General features: G+C 51.0%; 1 protein-coding gene across 3 annotated transcripts; it reads right to left on the bottom strand.

Annotated features, from left to right (window-relative positions):
* Window positions 1-354: 354 nt before the first annotated feature.
* Window positions 355-17,941, bottom strand: THY1 (Thy-1 cell surface antigen). Of its 3 annotated transcripts, none has more exons than XM_066606091.1 (4): window positions 17,885-17,941; window positions 4,429-4,484; window positions 3,102-3,449; window positions 355-2,489 (listed from the first exon to the last, which is right to left on the bottom strand). In XM_066606091.1, the coding sequence occupies exons 2-4, from the start codon at window positions 4,463-4,465 to the stop codon at window positions 2,392-2,394; spliced, it is 483 nt and encodes a 160-aa protein (XP_066462188.1). In that variant the 5' UTR covers window positions 4,466-4,484; window positions 17,885-17,941; the 3' UTR covers window positions 355-2,391. The 3 variants fall into 3 exon arrangements, with proteins under 3 accessions (XP_066462188.1, XP_066462186.1, XP_066462187.1); XM_066606089.1 differs by lacking the exon at window positions 17,885-17,941 and adding an exon at window positions 9,369-9,441; XM_066606090.1 differs by lacking the exon at window positions 17,885-17,941 and adding an exon at window positions 9,301-9,434.
* Between the last annotated feature and the right edge of the window lie 5,991 nt (window positions 17,942-23,932).

The following is a 23,932-nucleotide window of genomic DNA, read 5'->3' as shown; positions in this document are numbered from 1 at the left end:
GAGACAGAAGGGATGCGGGGCTCCAACGAGCTTACATACAGATAATGGGGATACAGAAGGTAAAGGGCTGGAGATGTGCAGGTATGGCGGGCTGGAGATGTGCAGGTATGGGGAGGTGGAGATGTGCACGGTATGGCGGGGTGGAGATGTGCACGGTATGGCGGGGCTGGAGATGTGCACGGTATGGCGGGCTGGAGATGTGCACGGTATGGTGAGGTGGAGATGTGCACGGTATGGTGAGGTGGAGATGTGCACGGTATGGTGGGGTGGAGATGTGCACGGTATGGTGGGGTGGAGATGTGCACGGTATGGCGAGCTGGAGATGTGCACGGTATGGCGGGCTGGAGATGTGCACGGTATGGCGGGCTGGAGATGTGCACGGTATGGTGGGGTGGAGATGTGCACGGTATGGCGGGGCTGGAGATGTGCACGGTATGGCGGGCTGGAGATGTGCACGGTATGGTGGGGTGGAGATGTGCACGGTATGGCGGGCTGGAGATGTGCACGGTATGGCGGGCTGGAGATGTGCACAGTATGGCGGGCTGGAGAGTGAGGGATGCTATACACATAGACAATGGTCAGGCCGTATACTGGATGAATCTGTGACTGCAGGGGGCGGTTGATGGCGGCTAGCAGGGATTGCAGTCAGTAGGTCAGGGAGCATGTTATCAGTGGGGTACAGAGGGGTTTGGTTGCGTTTTTAGAGCCCGCCTGAAGTTTTGTGTGTCAGTGATTGCCCGGGTAGTTTTGGGTAGCGCGTTCCAGTGGACAGGTGCTGCCTTGGAGAACTCTTGGAGGCAGAAATGAGAAGTTCGAATTAAACGGGCACGTAATCTGATTTTGTTAGCAGAGCAGAGAGCGTGGGCTGGCTGGTGGATTGAGATGAGGCAATGTAGGGCAGCGCTGCACTGTGGATGAGTGATACAATATAGGGGGGCGCTGTGGATGAGTGATGCAATATAGGGGGGCGCTGCACTGTGGATGAGGGAGGTGATATAGGGGGGCGCTGCACTGTGGAGGGTTTTATGGATGAAGGTAGTGAGTTTAAATTGTATTCTGTGTTTGACGGGCAGCCAGCGCAGTGGCCGGCACAGGGCAGAGGCATCTGAGTAGCGGCTGGACAGGAAGATGAGCCATTTAGGATGGATCACATCGCCCAAAACAGGACCTGGAACCAGCATATCATAGGAACAGCAGAGAAGAACAGGTAATACACCCCCCTGCAGGTAATACACCCCCCTGCAGGTAATACACCCCTCTCCGCGACCAGTTCTAGACGGACTTTTGTCCCGAAACTGGAAGGTCGCTTTAATGTAAGTAAAAAACATTTTTATCCGTTTCCTGCGGTATGTCTGCTAAACGAATGGTAACTTATGTTTTATAGGAGTTGTAGCTTCTCTGTAAAAGCCTGTCCCCCCATGCACTGACATAACAGGTATGTACTCACCGCTCCCGCTGGGTTCTGCTTGGTCCTCCGCTTCGGTGTTTGCTTACAGGCTACAGTTCTGCCCTCTTTATAGGATGTAACGATCACTGAGCTCTGCTATTGGCTGCAGCGCCTGGGACGCCCCGTAAACAGGCTGCAGCAGCCTATAAATGTGACCCCAGAGGGGAGACCTGGAGCAGCGGGGAGAGGGGAGTACATGCCTATTTGTTAGTGAATGGGGAATGCAGTTTACAGAGAGGCTACAACTCGGACAACCCCCGGAGGATTTGGGCACAGAGGGAAATATTCAGAATAAATAAAGGAGAAATTAGGAAAATGGAGAGAAGAACGAATAAACGTGTATCCTGCGAGTGAATAAGTGATCACATGACTTACACTGCAGAACCAGAGATACTTGATGGGGTTTGTTTTATTTAATTGCAACTAATCACCTGTCCACAGGGTCCGTGATTAATGCTTGATCTGTAGAGGTCTGACCTCTGGGTCCCCACAGATCGTGAGAACAGGGGTCCCTGAGTCCCTCATGTGAACGGAGGGGGTCCGCTTGCATGACCACGGCTCCATCCACTGTCTATGGGATGACCCCACTATTCACACAGGGCACTCAGGGGACCCCATTGTCTCCCAGCGGTTGCATCCCCACCAATCAGACACTTATTCTGGGTAGGGTTTCTACTTTTCGATCATGGGTAACATCTTTAATTTGAATACATTGAAGAATGGACATTTTTGGTAGACGAGGCCTATTCTGCAGCGTACAGGTGTTCACATATTACTTTACCTGATTTATTTCGTAGGCATTGATCTCAGAACAGATAATGTAAGAGAGCTGGAGACGCAGGGGAGACGCGGGGGAGACGTGGGGGAGACGCGGGGGAGACGTGGGGTCAGTTCTGAACTTAGTGAAACGTAATGAAATTATTTGTCACAATGACGACCAGCAGTTAGAAGAAGCCACCGGCCTGAAGTAACGGCATGAACAGGAGCAGGACGAGCGGCCATGATGTATTTAGAGCGACTCCAGCACATCTCTCCAGCCTCTCTGTGTAAAGAGAAAAAGAAGAAAGGGGTGAATCCCTGACTATTAGCTGAAGACACCCAGAATCCCCAGAGTCACTGTATTGGGCTCCACAGATAGTAGCGGGAATGTCAATGGCAACAATGTCACTATTAAGGTCAACTAACTCATCGGCCAACCACCTAATCTAACTCTGTCCCAATGGCAAATGTTGGGGAAAGAAGGAATGGAGTAGTGGCCCATCCTTTTCTTCTTGAGGAGATAAGCCACCACCAATTTCAGAGTTATCGGCCAACCATCTAATCTGATTCTCCCCCGATGGCAGTTGTGAGTGGATCCTTTTCTTCTTGGGAGCAGCGCGGCTCCACCCATCCGCTGATGACAAGATCCAGCCCGCTGCACTGGACAGTGGGCGGGACGATCAGCTGATGGATGATGACCATGGATCCCCATCCATCAACTACTGATGACCTACCCAGAGGATAAGTCATCAGTTGGAAAGAGCCCGGACTACCCCTCTAAGTCTGGCTGTACCGTGCACATTTAATTGAAATGAGACCTCTGTTTGGGCGCGTCTATCTGATACGCGTTCTTCGAGTACAGAGGTGGTGTAACCCTGGCCGCATCTCATCTTACCTCTGGTGACGTTGATGGTGACGGTTTGGTTGATGGTGAGGTCTTGAGGAATGTTTACAGTGCAGCTATACTGGCCCAGATCGGAGGCGTTGTAGCGCTCAATGTGCAGCTGCACGAGGCCGCGTTCCGTATGCACGCTGGCGCGGTTATGATATTTGTCGTTGAAGTGATTAAGGTTTATGGTGCTGAGGATGATCTCGGGCTCTTTTCTACGTTTCAGCTTGAATTCATAGCGCAGCTGATTGTTGGTAACATTCATATAACGGCAGTCTAACCGCAGCGTTGGACCACGACCCATCAAGCACGATGTGAATCTGGTGATTTTCTGGGCGCCGCATGCTTGCAGAACTGCAAAAACAGAAGTGAAGAAATATAACAATGGATGTAAGCTAAAGCGAAAAAAAGAAATGAGGTCTAAAGTCATTCTAGATCTGATGGTCTTATAAGCAGGAGCGACGATCGCTAAGTGTAAAACATAACCTGTAATATTCAGATTGGAAGTCCAATACAGCGTACATAATCAGAGAATGTCGCTAAATAGCGAATGCCAAAACGGTCAATATGTCACCATATAAACTGCAGACCAAATATATATGACACCACAATATGGTGACTATGAAGTGCCAAAGAGGAAACCCCAGACAATAAGGCAAAAATACAGAAAACAGATGCAAGGATAGCAACTAGTGATGAGCGAGCGTTGCCCTTTAGCAAGTACCTGCCTGCTCAAGACAAAAGGTTTGGGTGCCGGCGGCGGGCAGAGAGCGGCAAGGGAGAGCGGGGAGGTATGGAGGGGAGATCTCTCTCTCTCCCTCTCCCCGCCGCTCCCCCCTGCTCACTGCCGCTACTCATCGCTCCCCGGCGCCGGCACCCAAACCTTTTCTCTCGAGCGGGCAGGTACTCGCTAAGGGCAATGCTCGCTCGAGCGATTGCCCTTAGCGAGTATACTCGCTTATCTCTAATAGCAACGTCCAGGGGACTCCAGCATCCACACCACTGGAGCGAGGGTCAGCAGGTGAGGATCAAAGGAACTCGGGCTTACTCCCCAGTCTCAACCTTCTATTAACTGTCTACAGGTAAAGCACCCACCCCAAAAGGGGCGACCCCACCGCTCAATGGCTAACCCTGACCATTCTAAGATCGGGAGATAATAAGCTTTATTTGTATAACTTATTCCGCAGATGCCAAACTTCACATCCCCACAGATCTCAATGGTTCATCGGGAGTAAAGGTGTATTCCATGGAGAATATACACATTGTCCACTTCCATGGGATGTGAGGCTGGAGGTGTGCTATTTACCATATAACGCCCCTATATTGCACTTACCAGCAGCTATGGTCACCATTGGCAGTAAGTAGTTCATGTTTCTTCTTTATTGGCACCTGAGCAGAAAAATGAAATGTTATATATTGTATCTGCTTTAGAGAAAAAGCGATGAAGCACAAAGCCCCTAAGTGTTGGCGCTGTATATTGTAGGAGTGACAGCACAATGACGTACGGAGGTATTAATCTTTAGCTTGACTCTTAACGCGATATGATACATCCGTGTGCAGCGCTATCACAGTGGTTTATTTACAACATTTGTGACTTTTCTTCTAAAAAGTGGGTGGGGCTTGTCAGGAAGGGGCGTGGCTGCCTGGATTGGCAGATTTATGTATAATTTACACCAGAAATAAGCATAAATTCTGCCATAAATGTCGGCCTGGTTGGGACATAAACCATGGCGGGACTCTTACACAGCCTGGCAAGGGGAAATGCCGAACCCAGTAGATTTCCCTCTTGTTTCCTTGATCTTACACTGCAGCTGGTGGCCGCCATGGTCTATGTCTTATACTGTATGGACAGGATACATGCCTTTACCTATATAGACTTACTGGGGTTTACGTACGAGGGTCATGTACAAATTATTAGCAGGATAACAAAGTTAGAGAAAAGCTGGTAAATACTACAAAAATAGAGGTCATGGGTGATATCTATGGTTTAGTTTATACTTCTTCCGCCAACTGGAAGGTGTCAGCCCCCGGCCATCGATGCAAAAATTCAGGTATTAAGATTGCATGCGGGTGTCACCAAGGCCTTCGAGAAGCATGTGGCGAACGGGCACTGCCATACCAGACCGTGGCGAGATGGGTAGCAGTGTTTAAGGAAGGGCGTGAAAGGGTTGAATATTAGGTCAGAGCAGACAGTCCTGTGACGGCCACGGACCAATCTCCCATTGCTCAAGTCCCCTGGTGCTGACGATGGACATCATATACATTTCATCCAAATCTGTGCAAACGCTTCTGACTGTACAGCTGAAAACATGAAAAGTCGCTGGCACATGGGCTCCACACAGCCTTTCCCAGGTTCAAGCTTGGCACCGGATGGCATCATCCCACCAGGCTCGATATGAAAGGGAATCTGTTCTGAGGCCCATCACAACTGATGGACGGGCACGGAGCTCCAAGCCTGGGCAGTAGCGGCCGTCTGCATAGTGGTGGCCCCAACATTCCCCCGGCCCAAAAAATTAAAGTAAGACCTAGACCAACATGAAGTATTGCCTATTGTTGCTTCTGACCACAAGGCTGCCGCACGCCGCCCCTCCTCATGGTGCTGTGAGCTCCCAGTATTACTAATCTGGTCCGGCCATAGACCAGCTCCCTGCAGAGGTCGCCGGTTGTCAGGTGGCCGCAGCCGGGAACCAACTGCTTGAACCAAAGGTGAGGTTGGGAGCAGTTGGAGCAATCCCCCTAGGGCGAAGCCAACGCTGTGCATCTCCAGAAGACCCCCGAAGGCAGTGAGGATGGTGGGGGCAGCATTATGTGGGACTTCTGCTGCTGGGATCGGGACTTTAGTCAAGGGGGAGGGAATTATAAACAGTTCCAAAGATCAGTCCATGTTGGCCCAAAACCTTCAGGCCTCGGCTAAAAAGATGAAGGTGAAGAGAAATTTCACCTTTCAGAACAACAACCCAAAGCAGACGGAGTAATCAGCACAATAATGGCCTCACCAGATGATCAAAGCTTTGGAATGGCCCAGCCGGAGCCCAGACCTGAATCCCATTGCAGATCTGTGCGTGACCTGAGGAGGGCGCTACACACCAGATGCCCTCGCGGTCAGATTTGGAGCGCTTTAACGAGGAAGTGTGCAAAGATTGCAAGTCAAGATGTACCAGGCAGATACCGGCACCGACCCAAAGGGACTGAATGCAGCAAAGTATTAGTTTTAGGGTGTGCAGATTTATGCAAACACATTATTTTAGGTCTTTTTTTACATTTTTTCCACCCTAAAAGATTTCGGTTTGTGTTCCCATGGATTGTCCAGATGCGGCTCACACCGAGGGGAGACAAATCTGAAATGATTCGTCTTTGGTGGATTCTCCCCGGGGGGCAGACTTACTGTACCCCCTGTATAGCCTCCGGATTCTACACTTCTCAGGGGGCTTCCAATCTTCTGGAGGCTTCTGACGTCGGGCTGGGATCTTGGTGCGGCTTGTGCTGGTTTAGGAGATCTAGCACGCCGATCATGATCACTTCTACTTGTGCAGAAGGGGCAGGATTCTCTCCTTAGGCCGCTCTCACACCAGCCATCTAACTGTGAAATACGCGGCGCTAAACCTCCATGTATTCCAATAGGCCCCTCACATTAGCACTTTTGCGCTGCATGTTTTACACATGTGAAGTCACGCAGCAGCCCCTATTTGCGGCGCTGCAGCGCGTATTTCACACATAAATCGCCCGTTGGAATGAATCCGGTGTGGAAAAAATTCAGTTAATAAGCAAATACGCAATATCACGCATAATACTGCGTTTTTCAAGCAGGTCGCGATGCCACCCGGAGGGGAGAAGAAAGCTGTGACATCATCAGCGCGCTTGTCTGTGTTCATACTACTCAGTAATAGGCAGCCATAATGCAGGCAAACGAGGAGAAAAACGCATAAAAATGCCGCTCTGCATGCGGTAAAACCGATCGTGTGAGAATGGCGTAGGGCTCACAGCGGGAGGCATGGAGGCCACGCCCCTGAATCTCAGAAAATGGGAAAATGTCAAGGGAAGCAAAGAGTTCCTAGAATTTGGATATAATAGCACTTTGTGTGCGTGTACGATCACTGCTGCACTGCGGCTCTAACTGCAGGGACCGGTGGGAAATAACTCAGACCCTGGCCATTAACCCCTTAGATGCTGACTGCAGGACTGATGGAGTGCCATGTCAAACGCAGACCTAACAGTAGGCCGCCATGGCTGGCGATGTAAGAAAATCAGGATAATACACTGCAGTACTTCTGCGGTCGTTCCTGCACTGAAAAACTTTTCAAACAACCTTAAAAGCAGATTTCAGTTTGTTTTTGCAACGGAAAAGTAGCAAAAAAACTGCAAAATCTCTTTGTTTCCAGATTCTGATGTAGAGTTTATCTTTCCTATTGATCTCTATGGAGATAATGTGCAGCAGATATGCGCAGATTCTGCGACATAAACAGACATACCGCAGATATTCAAATCCACAGCGGTTCGCAAATTTCATGCTTATTTGCAGCAAAACAAATATGCGCTGCAGGGGGGTTTGTGAAGTCTCCTCGACTCGCCTCGTACTGTAAGTGCTGCGGTATAGTGCAAACTCCGTAGCGTTTACTGCCTGCATAAGGCGGCCTTGGGGCTCCTTCACACGAGCGTATGTGTTTTTACGGTCACCCGCATGCTCCATAAAATCGCATGAAAAAAGAAAAGGTGAGATCGAGTCCCGATCTTAATTAGCGCTTTCTCATCCATTCGCTGCATCGTCCTGGCGAAAAAGTACGCTGCTGCCCTAAAATCCCGCGGTCGTCAGAAATCCTCCGACGGCTAATCGTTAAACAGAGCCGGCTGTGTTCTTTTTCCAGTGTGGCACGCAGCTAAACTCCCTCCCACTCCCTTTTTTTGCAGCTCCCATAGAAGTCTATGGGAGCTTCCATGGTATCTTGCCCAAAAGATAGGGCAAGACTTCTCCTTGTCCACAGCGTATACGTGCGGTTGCTGATCTCGTCGCGTACGTCCTATTTTTCCGGCACAATGTATTTACGCGACTATAGATTGATCATCCGAACGAATACATTGGAGCCCAACGCTTCAGGGGGTGATCGGACGCCATAGTTATGTGACTAAGCGCTTGTGTGAATAAGGCCTTCACATGGACAATTTGCAGCAAGATCAAATTTGCAAAGCTGCGACTTTTGACTGTGATGCGTTTTGCAGGTAACATACATCGCTGCACACATGTGAAGATGCACATCACTCCCCGTGGGAGCAGAAATGCTGCCCGCTGCGCCTGCATGAGACTCACATTTTTGCTCCCATCTTAAACTGAATTGCCCAATAATACCGGACCGGAGCAAGAGAAAAATCACAGACTGAAAATAATGGCCTCTTTTTACGTGCCTCATACAACACACAGAAATCGCCGTGTAAATGCACCTTAGGCAGCTCCCATAAGGGGGGGGGGGGTCCGTGGCCCCTCGTATATATATATATCTCCAGTAACATCTCCATATGAATTACCTGACGGTTTCATCCACAAATCTCTTGGCACAATCAGCAGCCTATTCTGCATAGCGCCCCCCACTGGCTTTATTACATGTTTGCAGCTTTGTGGCTTCTTGTATTTGTTTCCCTGTTTTGGACGTTGATGTTTGTCATTTTATATTATTGTCCACTTGATACCGAAAAGGACAAATGTTCCATCTCTTCTGTCCTGTTATTTGGTTGTTTCTATCATTTTTGCTTATTTGTTTGTGAAGTTTATGTCTTTTTCTCATCCTCATTTCTATTGTTTTTTGTCCCACAAGCTTAAATGATGTTTTTCTGCCGGACGTCTGTCCCAAATCTCCAGTGTCCGTAGAGGAAAGAGTTAACCCACCGCATCAGACAGACGGTGTTTTTGAAGGTCAGGCTATTGTCACATTATACACGGCGGCTCGTGGGTCATATATGTGTATGCAGATACAGGTCAGCTATATTTAACCCTTTGTAGTTCACTGGATCTTCCTATCTCTTTGTCTAAAGCCCCAATACACATCAATAATAGGACAGTTCTAGGTGTATGAAGGAACATCTTGTCCCCTTTGCATGAGTTTGAAGGACTTTCTAGGACCCCCCTGGGGCGGACGTGCATCGCCTTGTCATGTACTAACAGGATATAAGTCTTCCTACAAGGACAAAGATACAAATGAGCCGTGATGTAACTCACAGGTTGCTGCTGGTCCTCATGTAGAATGGGGTGTATCATGCATCTCGCTGCCTATAAGGATGCTTTACCTTCTTCCCTGAGTCTGTTCGCAGCTTCTCCGCAGCAGTCAGCCGGCTGCCTCCCTCTGCCGCAATCTTCAGCTTCTTACTGCAGTGAGGGGAGGGACAGCTGGACCGCATCCAGAGAGTAGAGGGGGCCGAGTGCACGGGATGCTGCAGGAATTGTGGGGCCGGGTGACATCACAGTCATCTAAAGCGTTAATGGAGGCCTTGGAATTGTCATGGTGCATGACGTTTGTCAGCGGGATACATTCCGCGTACAGGCGCCTCGCCAATTCAGGATTCCTCCCTTTTTTTTAGAATGGCGCAGGCGTTATAACATCCAGCTCACTAGCAGCACCATTCTAAGAAAAAAACCCATTCTGAAGGAGCGAGGCGTCTGTAGGGGAATGTATCCCACTGACAGATTGCAACATTGTATCATTCTGATCATTTTGTTGGGGGGGCGGGGGGGTTCGCCATTCACCTTTAAATTAAATGCTCCGTTATCCAGTATTTGTATGACTTTAAAACAGCCCTCCGGTCGCAGATGAACCAAGATGGCCTCTCCGCTTCTCTTGAGTATCTGATGTCACAGGGGTCCCCAACTCCAGTCCTCAGGGACCACCAACAGGTCATGTTTTCAGGATCTCCTATAGTAAAAACCTCTGTGGCAATGTCTGAGGGCCAACAATAATAACATCATCTGTGCAACACTGAGGAAATCCTGAAAACATGACCTGTTGGGGTCCCTGAGGACTGGAGGTGGGAAACAGACACTACACACTGCTCTGATTGGCCAGTGCTGCTCATGTGAGCAAGTTGGCCAATCAGAGCAGCAGGTAGAGTTCTGTAATACTACATTTCCTCTACAGGGATACTGTGTAGCTGCCCCCAGCTGTTCGCCCCCGAGCCCCGCTTCCAGAGAGCAGTTGTGCACAACCCCTTTAAGTGCTCTAAACGTGTATGGTATTCACACAGCCGAGGGCGGGTTACACCCAAGGTCCTCCGGCACAACACGTGTCACACAGCACACGGGCACGATTGAAAAATTGCTCATGTGAATGGGTTCGTTTTCTGTCCATCTCAGACACAGACTAAGGTGACCAGATGTCCTGATTTAGGCGGGGCAGTCCCGCTTTGGGACCCTGTGTCTGGCTTTCCCCAGGGTCTCACCTTTGGCACGTCTGACCCCCAGAAAGTAATTACCAGTTGGGGTGCCGCAGCTCCCCAGCTTGTAATCAGTCAGCGTCCCTGCTGCGGGATACACATACTGACGGCGGTTTGTGCACCTTGGATTCTCCTCCCCTAAGCTCTCCTCCTTGGTTCCACAGGAGCAGCAGAGCTCTGAAGACCAGGAGGAAGTAAGTATATCGGTCTCAGGGGGCCATTGTGGGGGGGTCACTATTACTACTGCAACACCCCAGAGGGGTGACCCTGGGCACCTGGCTAACATGAAGAGCTGGGAGGGATAAGTGCTGGCTCGTCACGGTGGTACTCATCAGGCTCTGGCCCCGGAGGGATGACACGCTGCCAAGGCCAGTGCAGGATCGTAGGCCAGCTTCAACATTCCCATGGCAGGGAGCACCAATAAATGGGATGGGGTGGGGGTAGTAGTACAAATCACTTGTGACATCACCGTTCCCACCCCGATATTCTATGCAGCGGAGTAATAAACACAGACACTTGTGTGCAGTACCTCGGGTCCCTCAGAACAGTTAGGGCCCGGTATAACCTTTACTTGAATATTAACTGGTATAACAGGTAATGCAGGTACAATTTACTTTAAGACATTTACAGGCTATGGCTCAGAGGTAGGGAGGATACAGGATCTATACGGCCCTACAGTCCACATTATCTGTATGTCACCAGGTCCTGGATTGGGAGCCCTCCGGAGGAGGAAGGGGGGGTAGGGGGTCACTCCACATACACTCTGGCAAGAAAAGTTATTCAAGAAAGGCTTAGCCAATAAACACCCCACACAACAGATGCGTGGGTGTCTCAATAGAGTACCTCTGTATGGTGATCCTAATGACGGACGGCCGCACAGGAAAAGCCTGTGGTGTGAACGGGTACCTGTTTTAGAAACTGGGCTTGCTCTCTCTCTCTGTTGCTGGGACTCACTCCTTCACATCCAGACTCCAAACGCTACGGGATATTGTTCCTCCTCTTCCATCTTCACCTACTTGGAAGCTGAAGGTGCTTCCATATGGCTTTGTGTTAGCACTCTCTTGGGTCCCTGAACAAGATAGCACTCACAGGTTGAAGATAGAACTGAGAGAGAGAGAGAGAGAGAGAGAAAGAGAGAGAGAAAGAGAGAAAGAGATAGAGAGAGAGAAAGAGAGAGAAAGAGATAGAGAGAGAGAAAGAGAGAGAAAGAGATAGAGAGAGAGAAAGAGAGAGAGAGACCCCCAGTTTTTAAAACAGGTACCCGTTCACGCCACAGGCTTTTCCTGTGCGGCTGTCCATCATTAGGATCACCATACAGAGGTACTCTATTGAGACACCCACGCATTTGTTGTGCAGGGTGAATATTGACTAAGCCTTCCTTAAATAATTGTTTTGCCGGAGTGTATACAGAGTGACCCCTACCCCCCTTCCTCCTCTGGAGTGCTCCCAATCCAGGACCGGTGACATACAGATAACGTGGACTGTAGGGCCGTACTCATCCCGTGTATCCTCCCTACCCCCGAGCCGTAGCCTGTAAATGTCTTAAAGTGAATTGTACCTGCATTACCTGTTATAACAGTTAATATTCAAGTAAAGGTTATACCGGGCCCTAACTGTTCTGAGGGACCCGAGGTACTGCACACAGGTCTCCGTGTTTATTCCTGGTAGCGGGGGAGAGAGTGACTTAGATCACGTAGTTAGATCACAGTGTGCCCTAGGAGCGTTGGGGTTTTGTATGCGGTTAGTATAGACAATAGTTTGAATATCCAGATATTAGTGTGACGATCGCTGAAGCGGCTTTGTTACTCAGACGGATATGTTGATGGAAAACAATTAAAAGTTATGGCTCTAGGAATGTGATGCTGAAAACTGAAAAACTTAGTTGCCATTAAAGGGGTTCTGCCAGGAAAATAAAAAATCTATGCTCCCCTGTGCCTTACCGGCCGTTCACCAGGAACCCGCTGCTCTTCTGATGTCCCTCCGGCAGCCTTTCTATCGGAGGGCAGAAGCTGGCAAAGTGCGAGCTTCCGCCACTGCTCCGACTACTGCCGGACAGCAAGTACTGCCGCCCGGGGCAGTGGTCATAAGTGACGCATCGCCCACTGATTGGCCTGGCCGCGTCTAACCTCTGAAGTCCTTGGAAATTCGACAGCGAGTGTGCATGCGTTCCCCTTCCTACCGCGCTTGCGCACTCGCCGTCGACTCTCTGAGGACGTCAGAGGTTAGACGTGGCCACGCCAGGAGCTGCTGGAGCCGCTGGGAGATGACCCCTCACGCGATACCTAAACAACGGAGGCAAGAAATACAACGGGATTAGGTGAGTTTACTTAGTTTTTTTTAACCCTTTTCTTTCCACAGGTTAGACTCCACAGGGATGCAGGTGAGTATACATTTTTTTATTTTCCTGGCAGAACCCCTTTAAGGCATAAAATGGAGCAATTATTAAGGGGTTAAAACTGGAACCTATGAGTTAGGATTGTCTATAAGAGCAGTGTGTGTTTAGTGGTGCTCTCCTGCCATCTAGTGGTTGCTGCGCGGCACAGCAATCAGTCGGATAGTTGTTGGGTTTTTCCATTGTTTCCAGAGTTTTGGCCACTTCCTGTTCGTTCTGCAGCTACATAGCGCTTGTGGCGGTGCGTACCGAGCTGCTGGAATCCCCTTCCGGATGGTTTAGGCCCGTTTCACATCGGCACCACAGATCGGCTCAAAATACCAAGAGCCGGGCATCTGGGCAGAAATGGAATGGACCCTATTATCGCCAATGACGTCTGTTCCACGCTGTTCGAATCTGTCCTGAGACGGAGCCGTTCGGCCGCGGGGATCCCAGAGCGGAGCAGGATAGCGGAACCCCAACACGGGTGTGAGGGCAGCTTTGGATACGTAAATATGTCTTCTCTGTGGAAGATCTGCGGCTGCACAGTATGTCCCTGGTGGTCCGGTGTGTCCCACCCACGCCTGGACATCTGCCCTGCCAGACTATTCCTGGCGGCCCCCCTTTAACTCCTTAAGAACCTTAACAGCCCTTAAGAATCCGACACTTTTTGGTGGGTTTAGGGCTCGATTTTGGGCTGGCAAAATAATTTTTGCAGTATTTTTTCTTTGGGGGTGGAGGAAAAGGGGGTTGGGGGGGGCATATAGGGCTGTTTTTTAACCCCTTAGTGGCGCAGTCTATTTCGAGCCTAAGGACACAACGACTTTTGGGGATTTTCATCTCCACTATTCTACAGCCATCACGTTATCCTTCCGTCGGCTCGTTTTTTGTGCGATGAGCTGTGCTTTTTATTGGTTCCATTTTCGGGGCAGATATAATGGATTGTAGAAGTTCTATTAATTTTCTTTGGAGGGCAGGAAGGATAACGCATTAATTCTGACATTGTTTCTACAGCGATAGTCATGCAGCATAAACTACGGGATCCATTGTAGTGGGTCTTGGAATGGGGCGATGCAAATTCATTTTTTATTTCTAGAAAAGTAGGTTCTTATTGTTTCGGGCCGCCGTCACGCGCCTCAAACAATAGATTCTAGTGAGAGGTTTGAACATTGCGAGACGCACAAATCTCACATGAATATGAACTCCGTTCTTTTGATCAGGGTCATACAAATGAGCGGTTTTGTTTTTCCCCCACTTCGCGGCATGTCCTATCTTTGGCCGTGCCCTTAGTGTCGCCCATTGTTTTCAGTGGGGCCCGCCGCAGCGTCGCGCCACCTGCTAAGTGCACACGAGTGCGATGCCAGGTTTACCACTGAAAACTCTGGAAAAATCTTCCCTGAAGTGATACAAAAAGCCTCTCATTGGTGACAAAATCACATGTTGGTGAGCGTGACATCACATTCACCCGACGGAAATTAGCTTTAAAGTAGTTAAAAATGACTGAAATACCCAGAGAGGCACCAAAACTGGGATTATTCACCCCGGAAAAAATACGGCTAAGGGGCGACCAAATAACTCTGTATAAATCCATGAGGGGACGATACAAGGATCTCTGCCATGATCGGTTTATACCCAGGACTGTGACGGTAACAAGAGGGCATCTGCTACGTCTAGAGGAAAGCAGGTTTCATCACCAACACAGAAGGGGGTTCTTTACTGTAAGAGCAGTGAGACTGTGGAACTCTGTGCCTGAGGATGTGGTGATGGCAAAATCCATAGAGGAGTTTAGGAGGGACTAGATGTCTTTCTAGAGCGCTACGATATTACAGGATATATACATTAGGTGACCAGCGGGGTTGATGATCTGAAATGTTGATCCAGGGATTACTCTGGCTGCCATTATGGAGTCAAGAAGCCTTTTTTACCCCTGTAATGAGGGTAAATTGGCTTCTGCCTCATAGTTTTTTTTTGCCTTCCTCTGGATCAACAAGAAGGGGACAACAGACTGAACTGGATGGACATTTGTCTTTTTAAAGCCCAACATACCATATTACTAGTGTGCAAAAGCAGTAGCATAAAGAACTGCACAGACTTGGTGCCGCAATATCATGCTGATCCAGAGAATAACGTTGTCCACACGGGAGGATCCGGCAGAACTGGCAGCCACCTCCTCTCTCTCCATCCTTCTGGTTTCCTCATCCACATCGCTATCCCTTGGGGCCTCAGCAGCTCGACTCCCCTCCTGCCCTGGCTGGCCAGGCACCCCGCCGAGACCCCGTAGCTCTTCCTCCTCCCTGTTGCCACCAGCTTCGCCCCCGGAGCGATGGGCCCGCTGACCCTCTGACTGGGCTCGGCCAATGTTGGCAAAGGATAAGGGACAACGACTGAATGGGTGCCCTAAAGCACCACACAGGTTACACCAAATGCTGCCACAGGAGGAGGATGGGTGGTCTCTGCCCCCACACAGCGCACACACCAGCACCTTACACTGTGCACTGAAATGTGTGGGGTCCCCGCACCTGTGGCAGACATTCGGCTGCCCCTGGTAGAAAACCAGAAACCTGTCTCTTCTCAGGAACGCAGAAGAAGGAATGTGGATAACGGAATTACCTGCACGTTTCAACTTTACCATGAAAGTCCAGGCCCCTGACCAGATACGTGTGCGGCCCTGTTTTTCTGGGGGGGTTGGAGAATCTCCCCATACCTGCCCATCCAGGTCATGATGTCAACATAAGAGAGAGACTCGTTACTAGTCAGAACGGTCACTCTCTTAGTGTCATTCTGGCGGGTAATTGCCTGAACCACAAAATTCCACCACTCGGGCTCCGTCTGAGCCAACTCGTATTTTGACCAGAACAGAGGGGTCCCAAAGGGGTGGATCAGGCAAAGATGTCTCTCACCCTGAATTCCATCCCAAGGAGAAGCTCCACCACCCTAGTACGGTTAGGGCAGGCATCACTGCCTCTCCATCGGAGACAACCACATTCCTTCTGGACCCCCCCTGCCCGGCTGTAGGAAGCGACCATGCCTCTTCTCCCTGCCTTTGCTCTCGCAAGGCCCCTGTGCCAAACCTATCTATCCAAAAGGATAGGTCGTGCTTTTCACCCTCTATAGTGACCGACCTCTCTCCCCTCTTTAAGGCGGATAGGAACAGCTCGTGTGACCTGGGGTCCCTGTAGCCAGGAGGTGAAGGTCCCCCACTTACCCTGGCGGCAACACTAGCGTAGCTCCTAGGAGCAGTCACCGCCGGGGGCGGCAGCTGGACCAGGGCCCCCACTTCTTCCCAAACCACCAGACACTCCACCCTCACTTGTGACTTTTGTAAATTTGCTATCACCTTTATCTCCCTCAGATACTCCTCCACCAGCAGACACCCCAACATTTAATCTTTTATTATTTGGATTCCCCACACCCCTAGACTCTCCCTCACACACACCACTCTCTATGATGTTGCTCCCTTCATCCCTTTCACACACCTCCATACCTTCCATACTCTCACGCTCATCATTCTCCTTATTCTTTGCGACCAGACTGTAATAGCTCCTCTCTTTGCGGGAAGAGTAAGGGGCACCCGGCAGCCCAGAGGTCCCCCATGCCTGCAGGGGAGCAACCCAGGGACGGTTTCTTAAATGTAGTCCCCTCCAAGCCTCCAGACTCATCCCCTTCCTTAGCACTGGTTGGAACGGGACTTCCAGCCACACACGCAGGACCTTTGGCTCCGCCCCCTGCCATCATACTTCGCGTGACCCTGGCAAAGGAATTCCGCCAGAAGCTTTTATAGGAACGCTGACAGGAAACGGACCCTCCAGCCGCGCTCCCCATCACCATATTTGTCGCAGGTTCTTGTATTGGGTAACCAATTTTTTGGGGGTCCACTGCAGGGCCCTTATTAGGGCCACCCGACGCTGGATGGCCCCCCAACCTCCCAGGATGTTTGGGATCACCCGACACCAGGCAATCCCCTTTATCCAGGCCTACCGCAGGGCCTTTCTGGGGGCCACCCAACGCTGGGTGACCCCCCTTACTTAGGCCCACCGCAGGGCTTTTCTGGGGGCCAGCCGGCACCAGGCAATCCCCTTTATCCAGGCCCACCGCTGGGTTTTTCTGGGGGCCAGCCGACGCCGGATGACCCCCCCACCTGTTCCTCCAACTTTCCTGAACTCTTGGGATCACCCGACGCCGGGTGATCCCCCTTACTTAGGCCCACCGCAGGGCCTTTCTGGGGGCCACCCGACGCCGGATGACCTCCTACCTCCGCAGCCTTTTTTGTCATTTTACCTGGATCATCTGACGCCGGATGACCCCCACACTTGGGAATCTCGCCCTGAGACACCAGCTTCTGCCCATCACCCCTCCTTTCATTACGAACTGGGGGGGGGGGGGGGTGTTGGATCTGGATGCCTGGCACTCTCCCCCTTCCTTTGCACTGAACCCACATTAGCAGAGTCCCGGCTGGGTCGGACCCGGGGGCTATCCATGCAGCTACCCCCATTCCCTGGTTCAGAGGCTTGCCCTGGGAGGCTGATGTACCTGTACTCCACCTGGGTGATCTTTTTGCCACTTTTCTTCCTTTTAGCCTGGGGGTCTCGCTCAGGAAGGTCATTGCCTAAATAGAGACCCTCCAGGCCTCCAGGGAATTCCAGGTGACTTATGTACGCCATTAGTTGCCCCCCCGGGCTGCTGTCCTCGCCCTCTTCCCCAGAGGAGTCCGAGCTTGAAATAATAGTAGTTTGCCCAGCTGGAAGGTCACTGCACAGGGACTGCTGACTATCCGCTGTCTGCAGTTCTCCAGCAGGGGCCTGCTCCATCTTGGACACTAGGCTCTTCATATCCTCACAGACCCCAGCCAGAGGCGGCTGAGACCCTTCAAACTGGTCAAAATTCCCCAACTTCTCAGCAAAGGGACCTGCACCCCTGAAGATGGCCGCCCTCCTCTCAACCAGGGTGAGGATCTCGCTTTTCAATTCCTGGACGGCCTGGTTGTATTGGGTCCTCCTTGACCCACCTGAATTGTTGGCCAGGGACCTGGCTGCCTTTAACTCCTCCTGAAGCCTTCTGATGGTGGCACCGGTCTCACGGTACTCCTGGGTCCTGGAAGCGAGTCTGGCAGCAAAGACGGTAACATCCTCCCGAGGCCGCAGTGTTCCCCACTTCTCGATGGTAGGACTGGGGTCTTCCCCAGAAGTACCTGGCGTGGCTCCAGGAGGGCCTTTGCTGGAAGTCACAGCAGCCGAGGTCCCGGAGGGCCACCGTCCCTCACCCTGGCTAGCCCGACGGCCACCTCGGGTGGTCTCCAGGAGGGGTGCAGGAGACACATCGCTGCGTCTCCTGCTAGATCTCCTCAGCCCCTCCTGGGTAGCTGGCTGCAAAGCATCCACATCCTCCGCTGGCTGGCTCCGGAGAGTGGGGGTAGTAGTCCTCCCTTTAGCCATAGCCAGGACCTCACTCCCCCCTGGGTAGGAGAGAGCAAAAGTCCCAGGCCCTGGAGGAGAAAGAGAGAGGCCTGGAGCTGCAAGCACCTGCTCACAAGTGAACCACACCCTGCAACTGGAAGTTAAAGGGTGTGCCCCTGCAGTCCTATGTCAAAGCACAGATAACACAGTGATAAGTACTGCTATAATGAGGTCCCTGCAATGTTAGTTTATTCCCTACAGTTGTGTTTTATATTCATTCAGTATTGTTATTACAGACCAGAGTTATTCTCTATTAAATGGGGTTTGGGGTGTTTTTTGGAAAGTCTAGAACCAATTAATTGGATTTACATTAATTCCTATGAAAATAATGTCCTCAACTAACATTGATTTCTACTAAAGTCCATTGCTTCTGGACGGATTAATAACGTTATTTGAGGTTATACTGTACCACAAAACGAGGACATTAAAATGCAACTTGTAGTGCAAAAAATCCCCTCCCCCGGCCATGTCAGCGGAAAGATTAAGAAGTAATGGAATAGAATGATGAGAAAAAACTGAAAATGTGTTTTTTTGAATAACAGTATAAAATGGTCCCGTCACTGAGGAGTAAAAGAGACAGAGGCTTCTAAAGAACAGCACCTATTAAACCTATGCAACGTGCAGCCTCTTCCCCTCTACAGGGGTGCCAGTGATCTCGAGATCACCAGGTTCAATAGAGGGAAGAGCGGAGAGGGGAACAGAAAGCGACCGCGGCGCAGGAGAGCCAGGAGCGAGGATGCAGAATAGGCATCAGAACAAGGTGGAAGCATGGAATTGCGTTACCAATCAAGCCTTTTCTTCTGCATCCTTGCTCCTGGCTCTCCCGCGCAGCGTGCCGCGGTCCCTCTCTGATCCTTTCTCCACTGTACTACATATGGAGATGTCAGCCATTCCGCCCCGCGGTCGGCAGCTGCTGTTGTGACTGGCTCACTAACATTGCACAACCACTGTGGGGGATTTCATTTTCCTTACATGCACTCTTGCCTAAAGGGATTGTACCAGAATTTCAAGTTATCCCCTGTCTATAGGATAAGAGATAACTTGCTGATTGGTGGGGGTTTCACCGCTGAGAGATCTCGAGATCGGGGGTCCCGTGTTCCCCATCCTCCTCACTGCAGATTAACTGCACCCCCAGTGAAGAGGAGACTGAATGGAGCGCTGGTAGCGGGAGTGCACTAAAGCTCCATTCACTTTCAAAGGGACTGCTAAGATAGCCAAGCGCCACTTGCTCGGGTGTTTCTGTCAACCCTATTGGAATGAATGTGTAGTGGCCCAGAGTTTGGGGTCCCCTTCAGCACCTCAGAATACTTGTCTTATGCTTGTCTTGTATTACAGTCTGTATTACTGTATGTAGAATACACCAGATTTATGTGTATTGGAGTTTGCAGGCATGAAGGGGTTAATGTCTGTTCATGTCTGGTGTTGTCTGGAAAATGTATCCAACTGTCTGACTGTCTATTGGTCTGTGCCCGCGTGATGTGATGTTCTGAGTGAGAGATGTCAAAAGTAATGTGCAGTAAGAGGTCAGGGGGAGAAGAAGTTAGTCAGAAGTCGGTAAGAGTTGAGTTGGAAGAGAGTAGTTGTTAGAGAGAGATGGGGAAGCGAAGAGATGGTCTGCCGCTCATGCCAGAGCCCAGCCATAATAAGAACCCTCCTTTTAGCAGCTACTCCAAGAGAGTATGAAAGCCCAGACATGCCGGAATACAGCGCAAGAACCACATGTAGCCGGAGAAAGAGAGAAACCGCGAGTGTGCAAGAAAACGTGAGTGTTTGACAATAGTTAGAGAGCGTGTTCAACTGGGAGGAAAAGCCTACAGATAACTAGGACTGTGGATGCATAATGCACGGGAACCCTCACTGCTTGTTGTGTACAAGAACTGTTTATTGTTACTGCCCGAAGAGTCTCAGTAAACGGACAAGACCGAACGTACTCAGAAAATACTTTATTCTATCCGGAGGATCCGCCACAGAAGATGGAACGTTGGCGTCACGGTGACAAACAGGACTTAAGGTATTCTTGGTTATTAATTGTTGGTCTCCTCCTGTAGTAACGAGGTCGGGTTCCTAGCCCCCGGCAGTGAAGAGGTGGTAGAGCCCCATGACAAGGTTATTTCTCTACCCCGCTGTCTCCTCGACTGAGGGCCTGCAAATGGAGCGACCCCCATAGTGACAGGCAGGACTTGACATGGGAGTCCAGTTCTGGGGATCGGTGGGGACCCCCACAGTGAAAGGCAGGACAGGACACGGGAGTCCAGTTCTGGGGATCGGTGGGGACTAGAGATGAGCGAGCACCAAAATGCTCGGGTGCTCGTTACTCGAGACGAAATTTTCGCGATGCTCGAGGGTTCGTTTCGAGTAACGAACCCCATTGAAGTCAATGGGCGACTCGAGCATTTTTGTATATCGTCGATGCTCGCTAAGGTTTTCATTTGTGAAAATCTGGGCAATTCAAGAAAGTGATGGGAACGACACAGAAACGGATAGGGCAGGCGAGGGGCTACATGTTGGGCTGCATCTCAAGTTCCCAGGTCCCATTATTAAGCCACAATAGCGGCAAGAGTGCCCCCCCCCAACAATTTTTACTTCGACCCAGTGTCCACAGCACACACCAAAGTGTCCCTGCGCAGCCTTCAGCTGCCCTCATGCCACACGCTGGCCTCATAGCCACACCACCCTCATGTCTATTTATAAGTGCGTCTGCCATGAGGAGGAACCGCAGGCACACACTGCAGAGGGTTGGCATGGCCAGGCAGCGACCCTCTTTAAAAGGGGCGGGGCAATAGCCCATAATGCTGTACAGAAGCAATGAGAAATCCAATCCTGTGCCACCTCCATCAGGAGCTGCAAACGTGGGCATAGCAATGGGGAACCCATGTGCCACACACTATTCATTCTGTCAAGGTGTCTGCATGCCCCAGTCAGACCGGGGTTTTTTATAAATAGTCACAGGCAGGTACAACTCCGCAATGGGAATTTTGTGTGCACCCACAGCATGGGTGGCTCCCTGGAACCCACCGGCTGTACATAAATTTATCCCATTGCAGTGCCCAGCACAGCTGAGGTAACGTCAGGTTTAATGCAGGTGGGCTTCGGCCCACACTGCATGCCCCAGTCAGACTGGGGTTCTTTAGAAGTGGACACATGTAGTTACAACTTCGTGTGGACCGACAGCATGGGTGGGTCCCAGGAAGCCACCGGTGGTACATAAATATATCCCATTGCATTGCCCATCACAGCTGAGGTAACGTCCGATTAAATGCAGGTGGTCTTCGGCCCACACTGCATGCCCCAGTCAGACTGGGGTTCTTTAGAAGTGGACACATGCAGTTACAACTCCGTGTGGACCGACAGCATGGGTGGCTCCCTGGAACCCACCGGCGGTACATAAATATATCCCATTGCAGTGCCCAGCACAGCTGAGGTAACGTCATCTTTAATGCAGGTGGGCAAAAAATTAATTGGATTACACTGTAGGCGAGGGCCCCCAAAAATTGGTGTACCAACAGTATAAATGCCCATGCCCAACCAAGAGGGCAGGTGAAACCCATTAATCGCTTTGGTTAATGTGGCTTAATTTGTAACTAGGCCTGGAGGCAGCCCAGTTAAAATAAAAATTGGTTGAGGTGAAAGTTTCAACGCTTTATTGAATTGAGAATTGAAACGTATAAACATTGTTTACAAAAGTTATATGAGTGAGCCTTGTGGCCTAAGAAAAATTGCCCGTTCAGCGTGATTACGTGAGGTTTCAGGAGGAGGAGCAGGAGGAGGAGGATGAATATAATACACAGATTGATGAAGCTAAAAGGTCCCTGTTTTTTATGGTGATAGAGAACGATGCTTCCATCCGCGGGTGCAGCCTACGTATTGTTTAGGTATCGCTGCTGTCCGCTGGTGGAGAAGAGAAGTCTGGGGAAATCCAGGCTTTGTTCATCTTGATGAGTGTAAGCCTGTCGGCACTGTCGGTTGACAGGCGGGTACGCTTATCTGTGGTGATTCCCCCAGCCGCACTAAACACCCTCTCTGACAAGACGCTAGCCGCAGGACAAGCAATCACCTCCAGGGCATACAGCGCGAGTTCAGGCAACATGTCCAGCTTCGACACCCAGTAGTTGTAGGGAGCAGAGGCGTTACGGAGGACGGTCATGCGATCGGCTACGTACTCCCTCACCATCCTTTTACAGTGCTCCTGCCGACTCAGCCTTGACTGGGGAGCGGTGACACAGTCTTGCTGGGGAGCCATAAAGCTGTCAAAGGCCTTGGATAGTGTTCCCCTGCCTGTGCTGTACATGCTGCCTGATCTCCGCGCCTCCCCTGCTACCTGGCCCTCGGAACTGCGCCTTCTGCCACTAGCGCTGTCGGATGGGAATTTTACCATCAGTTTGTCCGCCAGGGTCCTGTGGTATAGCATCACTTTCGAACCCCTTTCCTCTTCGGTTATGAGAGTGGAAAGGTTCTCCTTATACCGTGGGTCGTGCAGTGTGTACACCCAGTAATCCGTAGGGGCCAGAATGCGTGTAACGCGAGGGTCACGAGAAAGGCATCCTAACATGAAGTCAGCCATGTGTGCCAGGGTACCTGTACGTAACACATGGCTGTCCCCACTCGGAAGATCACTTTCAGGATCCTCCTCCTCCTCCTCCTCCTCAGGCCATACACGCTGAAAGGATGACAGGCAAGCAGCATGGGTACCCTCAGCAGTGGGCCAAGCTGTCTCTTCCCCCTCCTCCTCATGCTCCTCCCCCTCCTCCTCCTCCTCAACGCGCTGAGATATAGACATGAGGGTGCTCTGACTATCCAGCGACATACTGTCTTCCCCCGGCTCTGTTTCCGAGCGCAAAGCGTCTGCCTTTATGCTTTGCAGGGAACTTCTCAACAGGCATAGCAGAGGAATGGTGACGCTAATGATTGCAGCATCGCCACTCACCATCTGGGTAGACTCCTCAGGACCTGGTAGTTTCCAAGGACCTGGCAGATGTCTGCCAACCAGGCCCACTCTTCTGTAAAGAATTGAGGAGGCTGACTCCCACTACGCCGCCCATGTTGGAGTTGGTATTCCACTGTAGCTCTACGCTGCTCATAGAGCCTGGCCAACATGTGGAGCGTAGAGTTCCACCGTGTGGGCACGTCGCACAGCAGTCGGTGCACTGGCAGATTAAACCAATGTTGCAGGGTGCGCAGGGTGGCAGCGTCCGTCTTGGACTTGCGGAAATGTGCGCTGAGCCGGCGCACCTTTCCGAGCAGGTCTGACAAGCGTGGGTAGCTTTTCAAAAAGCGCTGAACCACCAAATTAAAGATGTGGGCCAGGCATGGCACGTGCGTGAGGCTGCCGAGCTGCAGAGCCGCCACCAGGTTACGCCCGTTGTCACACACGACCATGCCCGGTTGGAGCCTCAGCGGCGCAAGCCAGCGGTCGGTCTGCTCTGTCAGACCCTGCAGCAGTTCGTGGGCCGTGTGCCTCTTATCTCCTAAGCTGAGTAGTTTCAGCACGGCCTGCTGACGCTTGCCCACCGCTGTGCTGCCACGCCGCGTGACACCGACTGCTGGCGACATGCTGCTGCTGCTGACACATCTTGATTGCGAGACAGAGGTTGCGTAGGAGG

This window comes from Eleutherodactylus coqui, chromosome 6 (genome assembly GCF_035609145.1).
Source record: "Eleutherodactylus coqui strain aEleCoq1 chromosome 6, aEleCoq1.hap1, whole genome shotgun sequence".
In the NCBI taxonomy this organism is placed as follows: domain Eukaryota; kingdom Metazoa; phylum Chordata; class Amphibia; order Anura; family Eleutherodactylidae; genus Eleutherodactylus; species Eleutherodactylus coqui.
Note: the sequence above shows the minus strand (reverse complement) of the source record. Positions and strands in the feature narration are given on the sequence as shown.